Below are 16751 nucleotides of genomic sequence, written 5' to 3' on the forward strand. Positions count from 1 at the left end.
CGAGCCTTCCCCTGCTCCAATACCCACGTAAACTGGCAGACTCGTGGGTTCCTCAGGAAGGAGGTCCAGGTAACACACTTAGACGTGGAGACGTTGCCTCCAACATCTGGAAATCCCCGTAAGTATTTGCTTCCTTTTTAAGTGCAGTACCAGGCACAGCATCCCCCGTGTCATCTTGGAGGTGATATATTAACCTCAGTCCTACAGCCGCAAGGGACTGAATTCTGCCCACAGCCTGTAAGAACAGGGACAGGGGTTCTCCCCTAAGAGCCTCCAGAAAGGAATGTAGCCCTGCCGAGACCTTGATTTTAAGCCAAGACCCAGACCAGACTTCTAACCACGGAACTGTGAAATCATCCATTTCTGTCGTTTCCAGCACTGTTTGTGGCAATTTGTTCCAGCAGCAACAGAAAACTAATATAAATGCCCACCTTTGGACCCCATCTCCTCTGCAGTGAGGAAACCCAAGCTGCCCCATGGAGAGGTCCACGTGGAGCAAAATCGGCGGCCAGAGCCATCTCACCAATCACAAAGGAACAACCTTGGAAGTGGACCATCCAGCCTCATTGAGTCACCCCACATGGAGGGGAAACCAGTTGTTCCTGCAAATTCCTGCTCCAATTTCAGATGCGTGAGCAAAATAAATGGGGGCAGTGGTTTTAAGCCACTTATGTTTGGTGTGCTTTGTCACATGGCAATAGATGAAACAGGAACGTACAGATAGATGCATGTGGGAGTGAGCCCAGGGGGTGAGGGGTGCCCCGGGAGAACCAGGCTTTGTGGTGGCACCATGACAGGGGTAGAGGGGTTATGAAAGGAGTTCTGATGGGCCTGAGAGAGGGTGGCGATCAGGCTGAGGGGTGGGGGTTGGGGAGAGGGGAGCGAGGGAAGCAATGACCTGAACTCTGGGGCCCACTCCTGCCCCTGGGGGTGAGGGCTGGGAGGAACCAAGTTCCTGAGGTCCTTTTTGACTCTTCTTTATTGTATATAGAAGGGAGCACTATACACACCCTTTTGCATCCATGTCTTCATATAATTTTTTTAAACAATCAAAAGGATCCTTTACTGTAAAAGTAGATAATACTGTAATTCATCAAAATGATTTATTTGTAATAGTTAACTGCCTCTTAAATATAATCTTAAAAATGATGACTTCTGAAGCTAAAAGTAACACACATACACTATGCTGTACACCAGAAATTAACACGTAAATCAACTTTACTTCAGTAAAAAAAAGTAATGTGGATTCAATCAGTTCATTTAAAATGATCTATTTAGAACATGGTAATAAAATTTTTTTTAATTAACCATCCCCTATGTAGTCTTCTTAGAAAGGAAATCAGGACAAGTTTCTGATCAGATAAATGCTACACAGGGGATTAAAAAGAAGGATAAATTGGAATAGACATGTCAATTTCCTGGGCTTTGTCACCATACAATTTTTTTAACACGAGGAACATAATTGGATATCACGAGCATAGAGAACTCTTTGGTGGAGTTTTGCTGTAAAGGGGACCAAATAAAGTGGTTAATAGCCCTGGGGGCATGAGAGAACCCTATTTTAGGTGTATTCATTTGAAGACGGGAAATAGTAGACATGTTTGTATGCTGATAGGAGTGATGCAGCTCAAGGCATGAAGAATATTCCAATTGAGGTATGAAAGTCTGTAAGAGCTGCAGCTCTACCGAAAGCTAGCTGCTCACATCGCTTGAGAAATAAAGCAGCTACACAGTGATTTCTGCCAAACTGGGAAAATCCTCATCCTCACCTTCAGCGCTGAATCTGTGAGACTTAGATGAGATCTCTGTGGCGTAACTTACTCTTCTTTCTGTCCAGCCCCTAGTCTCCCCTCCACCCAGAGCCCACAATTCTGCTTCTTTAAAGTGAGCCCTTGGTGTGTACAAAATATTCCCGATTGCTATTTTATTTAACTATTTTTATGAATTCCATGGAAACAATTCCTAAATTCCACCAAAACTCTTTACCATTTCAAGAAATATTGAGCTGAATCAAAATCTTAAAATACTTTTAAATGGAAGGCAGGCAGTTATCCTAACTGTGGCCACAGAAGGGGGCACCTAGTAACAGCTCCTAAGACCTCGACCCCCCTTCGCCCCTGAAAGTACCCCTCTTACAAGGATGTGGCTCTTAGCCTTTCTCTTGACTCCTTTCCAATGCATTTCTCTCTTGCTTAGCCAGAGACTTTTTGTTGTTGTTGCATAAAACCGAAGAACCCTGAAACAGCCAGGATCCTAAATCCTATTAGTCTCCTAGAAAGACCACTGCCCCTAAGCTAGGTCCCAGACACAGGGTGCGGGGAGACTCAATCTGGTTTTTACCCTGAGCTACGTTAGATTCTTCTATCTCTGTGCTCCCCCAAAATTCAAACATTCTAGCTTCTGCAAAGACATCTCTGCCCTAAGTGAATGTAACAGGATAGTTCTGGACCCAGGGTGCACATTAAAACCCTTCACAAAAAAGCCTTGTCACCAGCTGCGTCGGAGCCTGGGCCCCCAGCGTGCAACTCAGGTTGAAGGCTTGGTCTTGACTGATACTGAGCAGGACCCTGTGGGGGTCCCCCTGATACAGATCTGTGTTCTCCGTTTCTTGTTTGTAGGAAATAGACTTCATTCAGCCTCCCTGACTCTCCCTGTGTTCCAAAGAGCAGATTCAAGCAGTTGCTAATCAGGGAAGGGAGGGAAGACAGAAATTGGGAGGAACAATCAAGAAACAAGAGCACAGCCATAAAGCAGGGTCCCGGTTCCTCCTGAGTTCCCTGCCGAGGGTCTGAACCAATGCCCTCTCTAATCCTACCCGGGGGTTTGCAACCTTGACCTTGCACTGGACCCTCTCATCACTGACTGACGCGGCCACCTAATTCTGACCTTAGCTCAACTTTGCTCCTTACTTTACGACTCTCTCTCCACACCCTCACTTGTGTGTGTACACGAACCGGGCTCGATTCTGCTCACGGATCACACCTGCCTCTTCCCTTTCTGGATCTTGGATCTTCTTTGTCTTTCATTCCCTCCCCATTACCACTTACTGAGTGAGCACCTACTGTGTGCCAGGCATCGAAACAGGTGTTTCATAGATGTTATGCCTGTCACCCACGACCCTACAGCCCAGATACTGCTCCTGCCTCACAGCTGGAGAGAGATTAGCTACCACTGCAGCGTGGGTGCAGGTGTGACCTGAGCCAGACCACAAGTGGTGACGGAAACAGATCACGGCCTGAAGTCCCCTGGGGTGGGGAGTGGAAATGAAGTAAGGTACTTCATGTGTCATGATGCTTACTATGTTGAGGTTTAATGTAAACATATTTGTATCTGAAAGTTCGAATACAGTCTTCCAGAGGTCTCTGAAAAGCAGAGTAGCCTTCTCTACGATGAAGCCTTATTTCTGTAGTTAACCCCAAGTGCTAGTAGCTGAAAACAGAAACTACTCCAAAACCCACAAGAAAGTTATAAAAATAGTTTATTTAAATGTTAAGAAAAAAATTCTACATACTTAGAATGATTAAAAGTTCGTAAGTTAAACAAGTGTTAAAAACTCAGTAATTTACAGTGATAAAATCTTGAGTGATGGGAAAACATAAAATTCTTTCAATTGGTCCTCTCACCTAACGAAACTATTATACAAATGAAATTATATAGTAATTGTTGAGGTTGGGTTAAAGGCACATGACACGGTCATTCCTTTATATACACAGCTATCTAGTTACACATATAAGCATACAATAACCTGTCTTATACAATAAACTGCTATCCCTCACGTGGAAGAGTGAACAATTTCTCAACAACACTGGCAGTACCTTATCCACCTATAATGAAACTTTAAATTTTTACAACAAACTTTCTCTAATGATCCAAAAGGATTGACACTGCAAATAAGCTATTTCTGTTTTGAACGGAATATCTCTACTTTGAATCTGAAAAACTCAGTGATCACCTGAGTTGAAGAATATGCAAAAGAAATATAATTTATTCTGATTTCAACCTCAGAGGTATAAAGTTACAATTTTTCCAAGGAAACCATTCACCTTGTAGATGCAAAATCAGTGTAGCTTTCCATTCTGTCTGTGATGCTCCCAGCTAGCAGGATGCTAACCATTCACCTTAAACTGACATTGCCCTTAATCCTGAAAGAAAACCCAAGTGAGACATTCTGTCTTAAGCTGTTGGACTTAATGTGAAAAAGCACAGTTCAGTCTACATGCCTGCAACACTATCTGGCTCTGTTACCAACTATAAATTGATGTCAGCAAATAAGCCGAAAGCTCCTGTATCGTGTGTAAAAACTCAATACCAAACAGTCAAAGATTTAAAGGAGACGGGGTCAAGAGGGAAAGTTCCTGTGGCGACATGTCGACAGGGACAGAGGGTGCGCTGTGAGGGTCCAACGTCCTAGACCAGCACGATGCCTGGAGGGGCCTCCACAGCGCAGCACGTGCGTGCTAGCAACCGCTCTCAGACTGGCAATAAGGCTGCGTCCATTTCTTCCTTACCTGGTAACAGTGACTTACCTTTAAAAGTTCAAAGGGAGAACATGCTGTCTGTGAGCTGAAATGTCAGTTTTCTTTTGTGCCTCAATAATTTAATGTATTAACTTAATTAAGTTAGTTAAGTTAATTGTGTTTTAACTTCTCCGGGCCTCCGTTTTCATACGTGTAAAGCGATGTATGGAGACTGCCTCCAAGTTCTGAGGTGAGTGACATGAGAGGGGCTGTCTTTTTCATCACGTCCCTAAGCGCGCAGAGTGAGCACTCTCAACACGTGCTTATTTAATAAATGAGTTATCTGATATTCAGCAGACAGACCCCACTGTGTAAGGCGGCAGGCCCGAGGATGCAGGGGTCCGTGTGGAGGCAGAAATTCTTTAAATAACATAGCAGGAAAAGACTGATGTGTACTCCATCAGATTTTTATAAGGCAGCCAGGAAGGTCAGAAAATGGTAGAATTTTTTTTTCTGAATTGGGTAAAATTGCCCATTCTTTCCATACTCCCACTAACAAAGAATGATCTAGCCAACAGTCATTTGTGTAGAAGTTAGTGGAGGCTGCCTGCAATAGAAAATGGACGAATGTGTGAATTTATCTAGTCGGAAGGTGCAAATACTACTGTCATCAGAACCTGGAAGGGCAAGGTGCCTTCCCTAAACAGTCGTCCCTTAGAACTAAATCATGCAGAAGGGGAGGGATCACAGTCCCTCTCATCTCAGAGTTCAATGGATGAGCAGCCCGGGTGTTCTGAAACAGTGTTATTTATTTACATAGTTACTTCAATTATAATATTTATAATAATAAATTATGCACTGAAGCGGTTCACGAGCAGTCTGCTCCTGCTGTGTCCTCTGAGAACTGCCACAGAAGCCTTTGCCAGATGAGCCCGTTAGCAGCAATACCATCCCAGAACCTTACCTTCAGACATCATCCCAGGAGTGAGATCAACATGACAACCCCCATAAACTGGGTGAACAACAGCAGCGGAGTGAAAAACGACCACACGTGCCACAGAGCAGCATTGAAGCTGAAAGGAAAAGGACAAAAAGCCCGCAGGGTTGACAACCACAGCTGGACTCCATACAGACACACTACACTGCAGACTCCAGATCTGAGGAACTCACTTTTCACCCAGTCTGGGAAAGCGCGTTCAGCCAGTAACTTTCTCTATATACATCTCTCGTGTTTCTCAGACATGTGATTTAGCCCATATTGGAAATATCACAATCTCTTCACAAAACACCTGGAAGTGGAATCACTAAAGCTCTTCTCGTGAGAGCCGGCATGGCTTCACACTTACGTCTCTAGTGTCTGCACAGGAGCACGAAGTAAAATGACTACAGCCTGCTTTCACAGTCTCACACATTACCCAACTATCGTGGTGGGGGGAAAAAAAAAGATGGTTGAAAGTATTTTCCTGTTAGAAACACAATGAAAAAAGTCATCATTCATAAGCTGCTATTAAATTTGATACCAAAGAAAACACTTCTCATCACCAAGGTAAGAATAAAAGGCTTTCTAAGCGCAGATGATTTTTATGGACTGAATCTGTAAGAGCAGAAGTTAGTAAAGGAAAATTATAGTCAAGTAAGGGTTTCAGATGGCTAATTATTAAGATATAACGTCTTGATAAGTAGAAACTTAAACAGCTATAATCCTACTGTTCTGAAAAGGAACATGACATTTCTGGGATTGATGTTAGCCTTGTAAGAAATTACAGAATATCATACCTGTCTACACACATCGCTGAAGGGTTAATAACAACCACATCACAATGTAACACAGGCCAAGCATCCATAAACTTTAACTACAGAAAATAAATCACAGAAAAAATACATTTAAACTGAATAGGTACAGAGGTGTGTGGTTTTCCCAAAATGGAAATTCACTTAACATAAAGAAAGGAAAAAACCTAAAAGGCCAGACACAATGGTGTGGTTTTCTCTCTGGTTGGCAGGATCATGGGATTTCTTTTCCCTTCTTTCTTCATTTCTTTATCTTTTCTTTTCGGTAACTTACAGATTTTTCTTTAGTAAGCAAGTATACTTTTATAAACATTAAAAAAAATTTTTTTTCATTGAGAATCTATTAACTTACGAATAAGGATATTGATTGCAGCATTGTTTATAACAGTAAAAGAATAAAAAACCAGGGAGCTAGTTAAAAAAATCATGAATGTCCGTGCAGTGATAACCAGGTAACTACTAAAAAGAATCTATTAAAAAGGCACATCTAGCACAGGGAAATATATACAGGATCTTGTGGTGGCTCACAGCAAACAAAAAGTGTGACAGTGAATATATGTATGTTCATGTATAACTGAAAAATTGTGCTCTACACTGGAATTTGACACATTGTAAAATGACTATAACTCAATAAAAACATGTTAAAAAAAATGACATCTAACAGGCACCCAAATGGAAGAATTCTAAACAATATGACTCAGTCAAAAAAACCTTTTTGGGAAGCAGCCTGGCACCGTTTACTGAAGCTGGAGGTGTGCCTACGCGATGAGGCAGCAGTTTCACCTCCGGAGCTGCGTACATATACACGCGCACGGACACATACACCCAACAGAAGTGCGCCCATGCACACAAGACATACACAAGACTGTTCTAAACAGCATCACTCATATCAACCCCAGACAGGGACAATCCAGACGCTATCAACAGCAGGACGGATGAAGTGGGACTCAGTCACAGGATGGAATGCTGAACAGCAATAGAAATGATTGACTGTTACGGACGACAAGATGGATGAACCATACGTAATGCTGCATGGAAACAGCCAAACAGTCAAATGTGAGAGAATACACACTGTGAATCCACTTCTATACAGATCAAAAAAAAGACGAAACAAAAACAGTATTTAAGAGGCGCAAAAGCAAGCAAGCACCCTGACGGTGGGGACGGTGTTTACCTGGGGCAGGAAGGAAGGTGTACTGAGTGGGAGGGGACACAGGGGCAGTTCAAGGGGTCAGCTCGGTTCTCCTTCTTGATCTGGGTGGGGTTCACACCAATGCCCATTTCACAACCATTCATTCAGCTGTACAATTTAGATTTTTCCAATTTTCTCTATGTATTACACTTCACAGCAAAAATGATTTAAAAAGCAAAATGCAGAATATATACATAGCATGTCACCACTTGTATTTTGAATAACTAAATACATGAGAAAGATGCCACTGAAAAGGGAATCAGGGAGCCTCTTTTCCCATTATTCCTTTTTTTTTTTTTTACATTTCCTACCATGTACCTGATCAAAACATTTTTCATTCCTATTAGTTATTCCAAAGTTAACTTACCAAATTCCTGCTACAATAAACGTAGCCGTGGTGATCGGTATCAGGGCTGGATACCTGACGTCATAGTCTTCGATTCCGCGGTACCACTCCAGGTAGAATATGCAGTAAAATGCAATCGATAAGCTGACAAGCAGCAAGGCACCGCCACAGGGAAACCAACTGTAGGGGCAAGAGTAACATCCTTGTTATCCTCTCACACACCCTCTCCACAGCCTAATAGCAAATAGTCTTTTTCCACGCATCTTAAATATGACACCAGCTCACACAGATGGGGGCCTACCAGTGGCAGGTATCTTGTCTTTGACAGTACAAGTATCTGGCGAAGGTTTTGTACGTTCACCTTTGAATACAGGTGGATTCGAATTGTGAGACCTGCTCCTAACACGGGGTTTTGGTTTTGGTGGTCTATACTCTGTTTACTCGGCTATACCTGTGAATGGTGCCCACCAGTCACGTATGACCCAGCCCTGCTTCTAGAGAAAGGAAGCGCCTTAACCTACTGGATCAGAATTTCTAAGCCTATCTTTGGAAAGACGTTATTTCCAATTTTGCTCCAGACTGTGTTCACAGCAGACTTTGGGTCTAGACAATATAAACTACTTATAAAGGCTCTGCAGTTACCTGAAGCTGCCTAGAAATTCAGTGATTGTTAAGCAAATAGGCAGACAAAAATAAAATGGTTTAAAAAAAAAGTGCTGATTGACATCACTTAGCAAATCAGCAGATATCTTAAAGGTTTTCATCACCAGACTAAAAATCTATTTCTAAGACTACCGACTAGGGGAGGGGCACAGAGGACGCAGTTATTCAATCGCAGCTTCCAGTCTCACTCTAACAGGAGACGGGTGAGTAAAGGTGGGTGAAACGCAGGAAAGAATGAAAAAGCAAGGCTTTAAACACACACACACAGACATACTTTCATAAACGAACCACCCAAAATAGAACCCTGGTTACAGCAATGCATTTTCTTTAAAAACACAGGAAAGATAGTGGCTTTCTGGCTGTTTCTGAAGTTTTAAGTGTGAGGGTAAAGAAGACTTCAACAGGTACCATCAACTCCTCCAAGTTAAGCAGGATTCCTTAGAATACTGAAAATCCATTTGGAAGTAGTTAATTCAAATTGCCTCTCATAAAAGATTTCTAAACGAACCCCCCCCCCCCCCGTTCTGAGACTATCTCTAGTTCTCTCCCAAGGGGCAATGGCTTTTTCTTCCTTCTGACTCCACCCAAGACCTGGCTCAGTGTGTGCGAGAAAACCTTACCAGCCCTTCCTTCCAGCTCCAGCTGGCCGTTGGGGGAGGCCAGATTTGGAAAATGAAGTCCCTCTCCCAGTCCCAACTCAACCCAATACCCCCCGTTAGCGTTTCCTTCTCCACGGGAAGAAGATCGACTCCATGCAGAAGGGAGAGGGGGAAGAGACAGTCAGAGCAGTCAAGTTACCCAGGCACTGCATGGACTTCCAACAACAGCCAGGACCCAGATTCCTTTAAGGCAATTCATGCGGCTGCAATTCTGGGACTCAGAATCAGGAGGCAGGAGAGTGCTGGGGTTCGGGGCACAGCCCTTGAAAACTTACCTATCTGGGTTTGAATCTCAGCTCTGCATGACTAGTTTTGTGACTCTGGACAAATTACTCAACCTTAGTGTGCTCTGAAAAAATTAACAGTACAGCTCCCAGGACAGCTGTGAGAATCAGTGCTCAGTTCTTCTTACACAGCTAATCCTCAACAGTGACCACCATTATTCTACTGCTGACACCGAGGGGGAAAATATTCCCATGTTCTTCCTTAGGGGTCTTCAAAGACTGCTCTCCTGCTAGGACGTGCGTTCTCAACGGGGCGAAAATCACCCGCAAAGAGAAGAAAAAAAAAATCTTCGTTTTTTTTTTCTGTATAAAGCACAAATATTCAAGTCATATATTAGGAAAAAGATGTTTTTAAAAAAGACTTCTCAGGAGGTGATAATAAAGAAAGGTAGAGGAACACTGTGCTAGAGTTATGGGGATTCCTTCTTTGTCAGAATCCTTCCTCCTACTCATTTCAGTCTTTATCTTCACCAGGAAGCCTAGTGTGGCTTCTCTGTCCTGACGGTACAGGACATAAAGAAGGAGAAATCTGCCTGAACAAAATAGAACCACTGCAAGTCAGTGAGCATCAGCTCTGGCTGTGTATCAGTCACCTCTGCAGCTTTCTGAAGGGAAGCTATCTTGTCCCCGTCTCCAAAATTCTGAACTGGGGGTCTGAGGAAGGCCCTGAGCGCCTGGGATTGTAATTTTAGTTGTGTGTGTATGTGTGTGTGTGTGTATGCATGTGTTTTAACTCCACAGTTGATTCTGATGCCTGCAACCGGAACTCTCTAGAAAACTGATTTCTAAAGCATCACACTGTTTTGCTTTGTTTTTAATGTTGACTTATCTTTCCCACCTTTGAACATACAATCTTATAGCCTTGCATAGATTTCAAGAACCCTACGTCCTGAGCTTGCGAACTTGGGCTAATAGCAGGGTGAAAGGGAAGCAACTTCCAGCATCAGAGGAATGAACTGTCTTTGAGAAGGTGGGAGGCAGCCTCGCTGCTGGCCTCGGGGCAGGGCTTTCACGCCCGGGCTGCGGCGACTCCCTGCTTCCCTGGGTCTCAGCAAGAAGGCACGCTCCTCAAACTCCTCTGCCTCTGAGCAGGCACTTAGTCCCTTTTCCTCTAAGATGACACTCTGGAGGGCAGGCCTATGATTTCCATTTCCTTTTATTTATTTTTTTTTTTGGTGGTGAGGGTAAATAGGTTTATTTATTTATTCTCAGTGGAGGGACTGGGGATTGAATCCAGGACCTTGTGCATGCTAAGCACACACTCTACCGTGGAGCTATGCCCTCCCGCCCCCATTTCCTTTTCATGCCCCACAGCCCCGGTTCAGACGCTGAGTCCAGGCTCTGCCACACACCAGCAGTGAGCTCCTGGGCACGCCACTTAGCACCACAGGTGCCCCAAACATCTTACAGCGCAATGAAGTCTTCCGAACCTCGCCACTTCCTTAAACTACTCAGGTACTCACGTTCTTATAGATAAGGGCGTATAAGGACACAAAGAGATAAATCCTCTCACCTCTCCCCAGCCTCAACAAAGTCTACCTCCTGAGGCTGGGCTGGGCTAGGCGCCCGTTCTAGGTGCCCCCACAGCATCCCGCACAGACACTTACACAGTATGCACCCGTGACCTATTCACCTGTCTATCACAGCCTAAAATGAGCTGCTGGAGGGTGAGAAACGTGCCTTGTTCACCTGTCACCAGAACTGTACGCATCTCAGGCTCTCCTGAAATATTCAATGAACGAAGGGGCAGCTGCTGTTGGTGGTGAGGAAGTAACCATTCCCTCACTCCCCATCCCAAGTTCTAGACCAACTGGGAGAGAGAAAGGAACAGGCTAATAAAGATCAACTGTCCGCTGTTTTACCGACAGAGCTATGGGAAGAAGATGGTTTTGGTGAACGAGGACAAAGTGCTTCCTCATCCTGAAACCCAGAAATAGACAGACTTGCACACCGGGTTCCCAGTTACCGTGAAAACCTAGAGACGTCTCACATCAGGGCTGCCCCATAAAGCTACGGCACAGATGAGCAGCCTGGAATCTGCTCAGACCGCAAGCAGCTGGCTCCCAAGAGCAAGAGAGGGCTGAGCTACCCATCTGCGTCTTCATCCCAAATCCAGTCAGGAAGTCCACAACCTCCCAGAGAAGGAGCGAGTGAGGGGAAGGGCCGGGAGATGGCAGTGTTTACGGAAAGCTCCAGCTTGTGGAAACAAGGAAAGAGAGAACAAGCTTCTCCCTCCAGCAGTTTACATAAACTCCCCTGCGCTTACTTTCCCCTGCCTGCCTGCTCCCTCACTCCCGAGCCTGCCCTCCAGGACTCTCAGCTCCTCCTGATGGCCCCTGGAGGAGAAACTGTGATCACACAGTTCCTTCTGCATTTTCCAGGCGCTGCTGGTACTTCCAAACAATTACGCCTGCGTTCTAAACAAACCACCCCTTCAGATGCCAACTCTGACTTGTACCAACATCTCTCCCTCTTTTTCTGTTATCCAGCAGCCTCCAGAACACTCTTCAATGTGCAGTGAGGACTCTGAAGTATGATTAACAACCTTCCCCTCCATGTCAACTCCTGGGATTGTACTCAAGAGATTTCAATCCTCGTGAATGATGGACCATTAGACATCCTGCCTCAAGGCTCCCAACTACTCCCAGCAGTGACCTCAACTCTAATTCAATGAAGCCTGTACCTGCAGTTACCTTGGTAGCTGTAACTACTCTGAAAACAAACTCTGAGACCTGATTCTCACCCACGACAATTCTCCATCCTTCCTCTCCGTACTCCTGTACTTTGTCTTCTTAAGGACCTTCAGTCAATCCTTCCCCCTCAATGGTTTACAAATGAACTAGGTCCTTCTTAAATTCACTATCTTCCTCACCCTACAGAACATTCATGCTGAAAAGGCCCACTGAAATAATTGCCAGTCTCATCCACTCTGTTGTACATGACCAGGACACATACACTCTTTTCCAGCTTTGTATCACCAGTCCCTCCAACATGGTGACTGGCAGAAAGCAGGTGCTTACTAAGTGAGGAACTCAACGGACAAAACATAACATGAAAAATAAAACAAGCATGTTTAACTTATGAAGCAATAAAGTTTTCTTACCTGCTAGCGTGAAAGTTGTCTTTCACAGTTTTAAAGAAATCAGCGTAATAGGTCACAGCTATGGATGCCACAATCCAGAACCCAGAATGGATATTAAGTCTTGGAAGAGGTTTCTCCTTTTTCTCAACAGCTGTAGAGGCTTCTACAAAGAAGGGAGATTTCATCTTATCAAACAGCCATTAACTTCATAGGAAAAAATTACACCTATTTTATGTCAAATAAAATAATTTCCTAGAGCTTTCTAAGAACCAGACTCTCTCCCACTATAGTACCAATTTCTTCTGTAAAACCATCAAAATAAGTTTATATTTCTAGAAATAATAGGAGCCTACTGTAAAACATGTTCAATACAGTCAACTTCTCTTCCTCTAAATGAATTGTGGAATCAAATTTACTTATACAGGCTTTTGGAAAGAATAATGCCCTCAAGCAGTAAAGGAATTTTAATGTTATGTTTCATATATCACCAAGGAAAGTGATTAGTCCTGTTAAGAAAAATGTAAATAGCAAACATTAGAACACAAAATGGACTTGGGATTTTCCAAAACTACTACTTACAACTACATACTTTAATTATTTTAAACAAATATAACCTTTTGAGGCAGCTCAAAAGTGGAAAGGGTACACTGGAGGTCTAGTCCCAGCACAGCCCTGTCAAGACAGGTGATGAACAAGTCAAATTCCTTCCATTTGGGACCCACTCTGAAAGAACAGGCTCAGTCTGTGCATTTAATAGGCCCAATCTGAAAGAAAAGCTCCCCAGGTGACTGAAATGCCCTTTCTCTTAGTTCATGTGAGAATCACTGATATGTATCTGAGGTGCTCAACCTTTAGCTGACCATCATAATTCCTGGGAAGCATAATACAAAATCTGGGAGACACCATCAAAATTTATAAACCAGCATGCCTGGACATGATGTATTCTGTGTTCATTTTCAAAAGGTAATAAATACAGAAGGTTTACAACACACAGGAAAGAAAGATCTAAAATGAAACCTCTCTCTCCTATCCTTAACCCCAGTTCCCCAGCCCCAAAGCAACTACCAGCAACAACTTCTATGAACTTCTGCATACTCTATGTATCTATAGGTGAACACACATTACACGTTATCTGGTTTGTACCCAAACGGTAGCACACCATATTTTGTTCTGGGCCTCCCTTTTAAAATCATCCACATTGGTACATAAAAGTCGGCCTGCTGTGTCATGTAGATACATCAAAATGTATTAAACCAGCTCTCTGCTGACGGGCAATTAGATGTTTCTAGTCGTTCGCTATTACAGGCAATGCTGAGACGAAGCACTGCACACACATCCTTGTGTACAGCTACAAGTATGCTTCTTTGGTAGATTCTTAGAGCTACAACTGGTGGGTATTTTTTATTTTAATGGATATTGCCAAGTTGGTGTTAAACCAGCTCTCCTGGGACTCCTGAAGCGCAGCTGAGATGAAGATACGCAGCGCTACGTGACCTCTAAAGATCTTTTACGGCACTAAATACCCGACTTCCAAAACTACTTGGTAAGCCTGGAAAAAACGAAACCCGGTCCCTCCTGACTGGGCAGGGCTGCGGGAGGCCCGCGGGACGAGCCGTGTCCGAGTGCCTCGCCTCCGGGAACCTCGGCGCCGCTCGGAGCGCGCCCGGGGAGCGCCTCACCTGGCCCGGTGGAGCCCTGGTGGTCTGGCGGGACTTCCGCGTCAGGCAGGAACAGGTATCTTCGCCGGAGCTGCTCCCGAGCCCGAAGTGCGTCCATCTTGACACCGCTCAGAGACGGGGCGGAAGTGACGTCAACTCCACCGGAACTTCCGATATCCGTTCCCCACGGAGGGAAGGGGTTTCTTACGTGAAGGGTGGAGACTATGTTGCCTTCGTGGTTTTAGTTGGTGTGAATGTAGAGCGAGGGTGGCTTCGCCATCTCAGTGCTCAAATTCACGAACGATTTGAATCTCAAAATACGAATCTTTCCCTGGCAAAGATGTCCCTTGTGTTCCGACTACGGAAGCCCAGAAGGACCGAGCTTACCGATGCCGGCCAGTGCGCGCGGGCGGGGCTGCGCGGCCCTGCGGTGTCGCCTGCTTCCTTTTGCTCTCTGCGTATGGAACTGTCCCTGGCTCCCCTGTGCCCAGAGCATCTCAGCCCCCAGTTTCTTTCCTCCTCCGCTGCCTCCTCCTCAGGAGTCGCCTAGTTAGACTTGAAAGGGTCGGAGGAGGAGGTCCCAGGAGGAGGAAAGGACCGCTGGGCCGGGGAGCCTGGGCCTGGCACTGATTGCTTGGGTGCGCTTGGGCAAAAAATAAACCTCTCGGGGCCTGTTTCATCTTATGCAAAACAAGGGTTTTACTTGCCTCATGGGTTTGTTCTGGGGTTTAGATATGAAGCACCGATATGTGGTTTGTGTGAGCTCCCTTCTTAGGACTTGTGAGAAATTGCCCCCAGCTGAGAATGTGGGAGCTAAATTTGTACTTTACTGGTGAACCGTCATTTTCCCATCGCTCACGCTCATAAACTGAAAAGGACTGTCACTGATTCACAAATTAATTTCCTTCAATATTCCTGTTTCCTGCTCTCCTGCCTTCTCACTGTGTCGTGTGTTGAGAAATTTCGTGCTTAACCATTCAAACGTTTGCTGAGCACCTACTATCTGCTAGAAACTGTTAGGCACATGCTAGGCAGTGGAGATAAGAATAAGACCTGACGTTGCACTTGAGGAGCTCCTGGGCGGAAGATGACCACAGAGACTTACTACAGTATAGAGCAGAGTTTAGAAATCTACAGAAGTGTTTCATTAGTTCAGTCAACAAACAATCTCTGAGCAACTGCATCTGCTAAAGTGCCGAGGACAGAAGTATGTTAGAATCTAGCGGAGAAGACAATTTCAATCCAATGCTGTAACAGAGACACTGTATATGGGGTTCTGGGAGCACAGAACAAAGGGCATCCGTTCATCCTGCTGGGGTGTCTGGGGACCAGGGAGAGTGGCTTGAATACATGGATGGATAGTCCAGAAAGCCTCTCAGGAAGTAAAATTTGAATTATTAGGCACTCTTTAATATCTTCTATATGTTGTGAGTATTTGCAGAAAAAATGTAATATTCAAGAAAAGAATGTCAAATTTCTACAGACATATTTCTGTCATTTCCTCAGTCTTTCTAGCAAACCATTTGGAGAAAAGGATTTCACAGCTGGGTGGATCGTATGGCCTTCCTCCACAATACCTCCTTTTTCCCAGTTTGCTTTTTTTTTTTTTTTTTCTTTTTCTTTTCAGACTCCTAAAGAACCAGGGTTAGTCTCTTCAAAGACAGCTGGAGTCTTTGCCCTCCCTCGTCTCATAAAGGGTTAGAAGCCTTGTTAACAGGAAGTGAATCCTCCTATCAAATGCAATCTTCTGTTGACTGTCCCCTTGCAAAAAGGTCAGCGCTGGGTCTCCCTTGTAACTGAATATTCCCCAGAGCATCACAGCCATTCCAGGGTTTCCATATGTAGTATGTTCAGGTCAGATCGGTTTCCCCTTTGGTGGTTTCAGGGCCTTTGTATTTGGATCTGAAATCCTTTCAGCCCCTTTTCCCTGATATTTTAAATGCAATCCTTGCAGACCACATTGATAATATCTAAAAGCAGGTTGGAAAAAATCCAGTATTTAATGGCCACATCTTCATTGCCTTCATGCCTGTACTGTGCACGTTAACGATAGATACACGATATCAGATTGCTTCCAGCCAAGAAATTTCATTTTCAATGTGAATTGCTTGTGGGGAAGAAAGATCAATTTGACTATGACCTTTGCTGGCCTCCCCTTAGCAATGAGGTTAAGTCCAGGGTGTTTATAGACTATCGATTCCTGGCTCCATCACTCTGCGCCCCGGGCAAATTTTTTCATTGTTCTAAGTATCAGTTTCCTCATCTGTGACACACAGGTACCAGAGTGAAGATAAATGTATACTGAGCAGTTAGCCTAGTGCCTGGCATGTTCAAACAGTGGCAATTATCATTCACTGCTACTTATCTGGGCTTGTCAGGCCTTCCAGATATGGTTCCTGCTTACCTCCTGATCAGTCATTCCCTTCTTCTTGGACTCCAGTTACTCTTTGTGGCCATTTTCCTTCTGTTTGTGCTCTCCCAGTTGATTAGGGGCTACAACCATGTCTTAGTAGCTCCCCAGTGCCTTGCAAACACCTGGCATGTAGTAGGAATTCCATTACCTGGTTTTCACTTTGAGCCTCAGTCTTCAGTGTGGACATGCAGGGGTCTACCTAGCAT

At 44.4% G+C, this 16751-nt stretch overlaps 1 protein-coding gene across 3 annotated transcripts; it reads right to left on the reverse strand.

The window, feature by feature from the left end:
• Nucleotides 1–3461: 3461 nt before the first annotated feature.
• On the reverse strand, nucleotides 3462–14419 carry TMEM128 (transmembrane protein 128). 3 transcript variants are annotated; one of them, XM_045508725.2, is made up of 5 exons: nucleotides 14154–14419; nucleotides 12496–12637; nucleotides 7808–7966; nucleotides 5422–5530; nucleotides 3462–5064 (listed from the first exon to the last, which is right to left on the reverse strand). In XM_045508725.2, the coding sequence occupies exons 1-4, from the start codon at nucleotides 14248–14250 to the stop codon at nucleotides 5431–5433; spliced, it is 498 nt and encodes a 165-aa protein (XP_045364681.1). In that variant the 5' UTR covers nucleotides 14251–14419; the 3' UTR covers nucleotides 3462–5064; nucleotides 5422–5430. The 3 variants fall into 3 exon arrangements, with proteins under 3 accessions (XP_045364681.1, XP_010971288.1, XP_074206426.1); XM_010972986.3 differs by having other exon boundaries at nucleotides 3462–4142; nucleotides 14154–14416; XM_074350325.1 differs by having other exon boundaries at nucleotides 3462–4521; nucleotides 5417–5530; nucleotides 14154–14415.
• Nucleotides 14420–16751: the final 2332 nt, after the last annotated feature.

The sequence above is a fragment of the Camelus bactrianus genome, chromosome 2, assembly GCF_048773025.1.
Source record: "Camelus bactrianus isolate YW-2024 breed Bactrian camel chromosome 2, ASM4877302v1, whole genome shotgun sequence".
Lineage (NCBI taxonomy): Eukaryota > Metazoa > Chordata > Mammalia > Artiodactyla > Camelidae > Camelus > Camelus bactrianus.

Excerpts from the sequence above, each read along its gene's own strand:
- TMEM128 (XM_045508725.2), bottom strand. The coding sequence starts at position 14,250 with ATGGACGCACTTCGGGCTCGGGAGCAGCTCCGGCGAAGATACCTGTTC. Across the intron at positions 12,638-14,153 it reads CCAGGGCTCCACCGGGCCAG|AAGCCTCTACAGCTGTTGAG; the intron begins GTGAGGCGCTCC and ends CCTTCTTTGTAG. Across the intron at positions 5,531-7,807 it reads TTTATTGTAGCAGGAATTTG|CTTCAATGCTGCTCTGTGGC; the intron begins GTAAGTTAACTT and ends TTTTCCTTTCAG.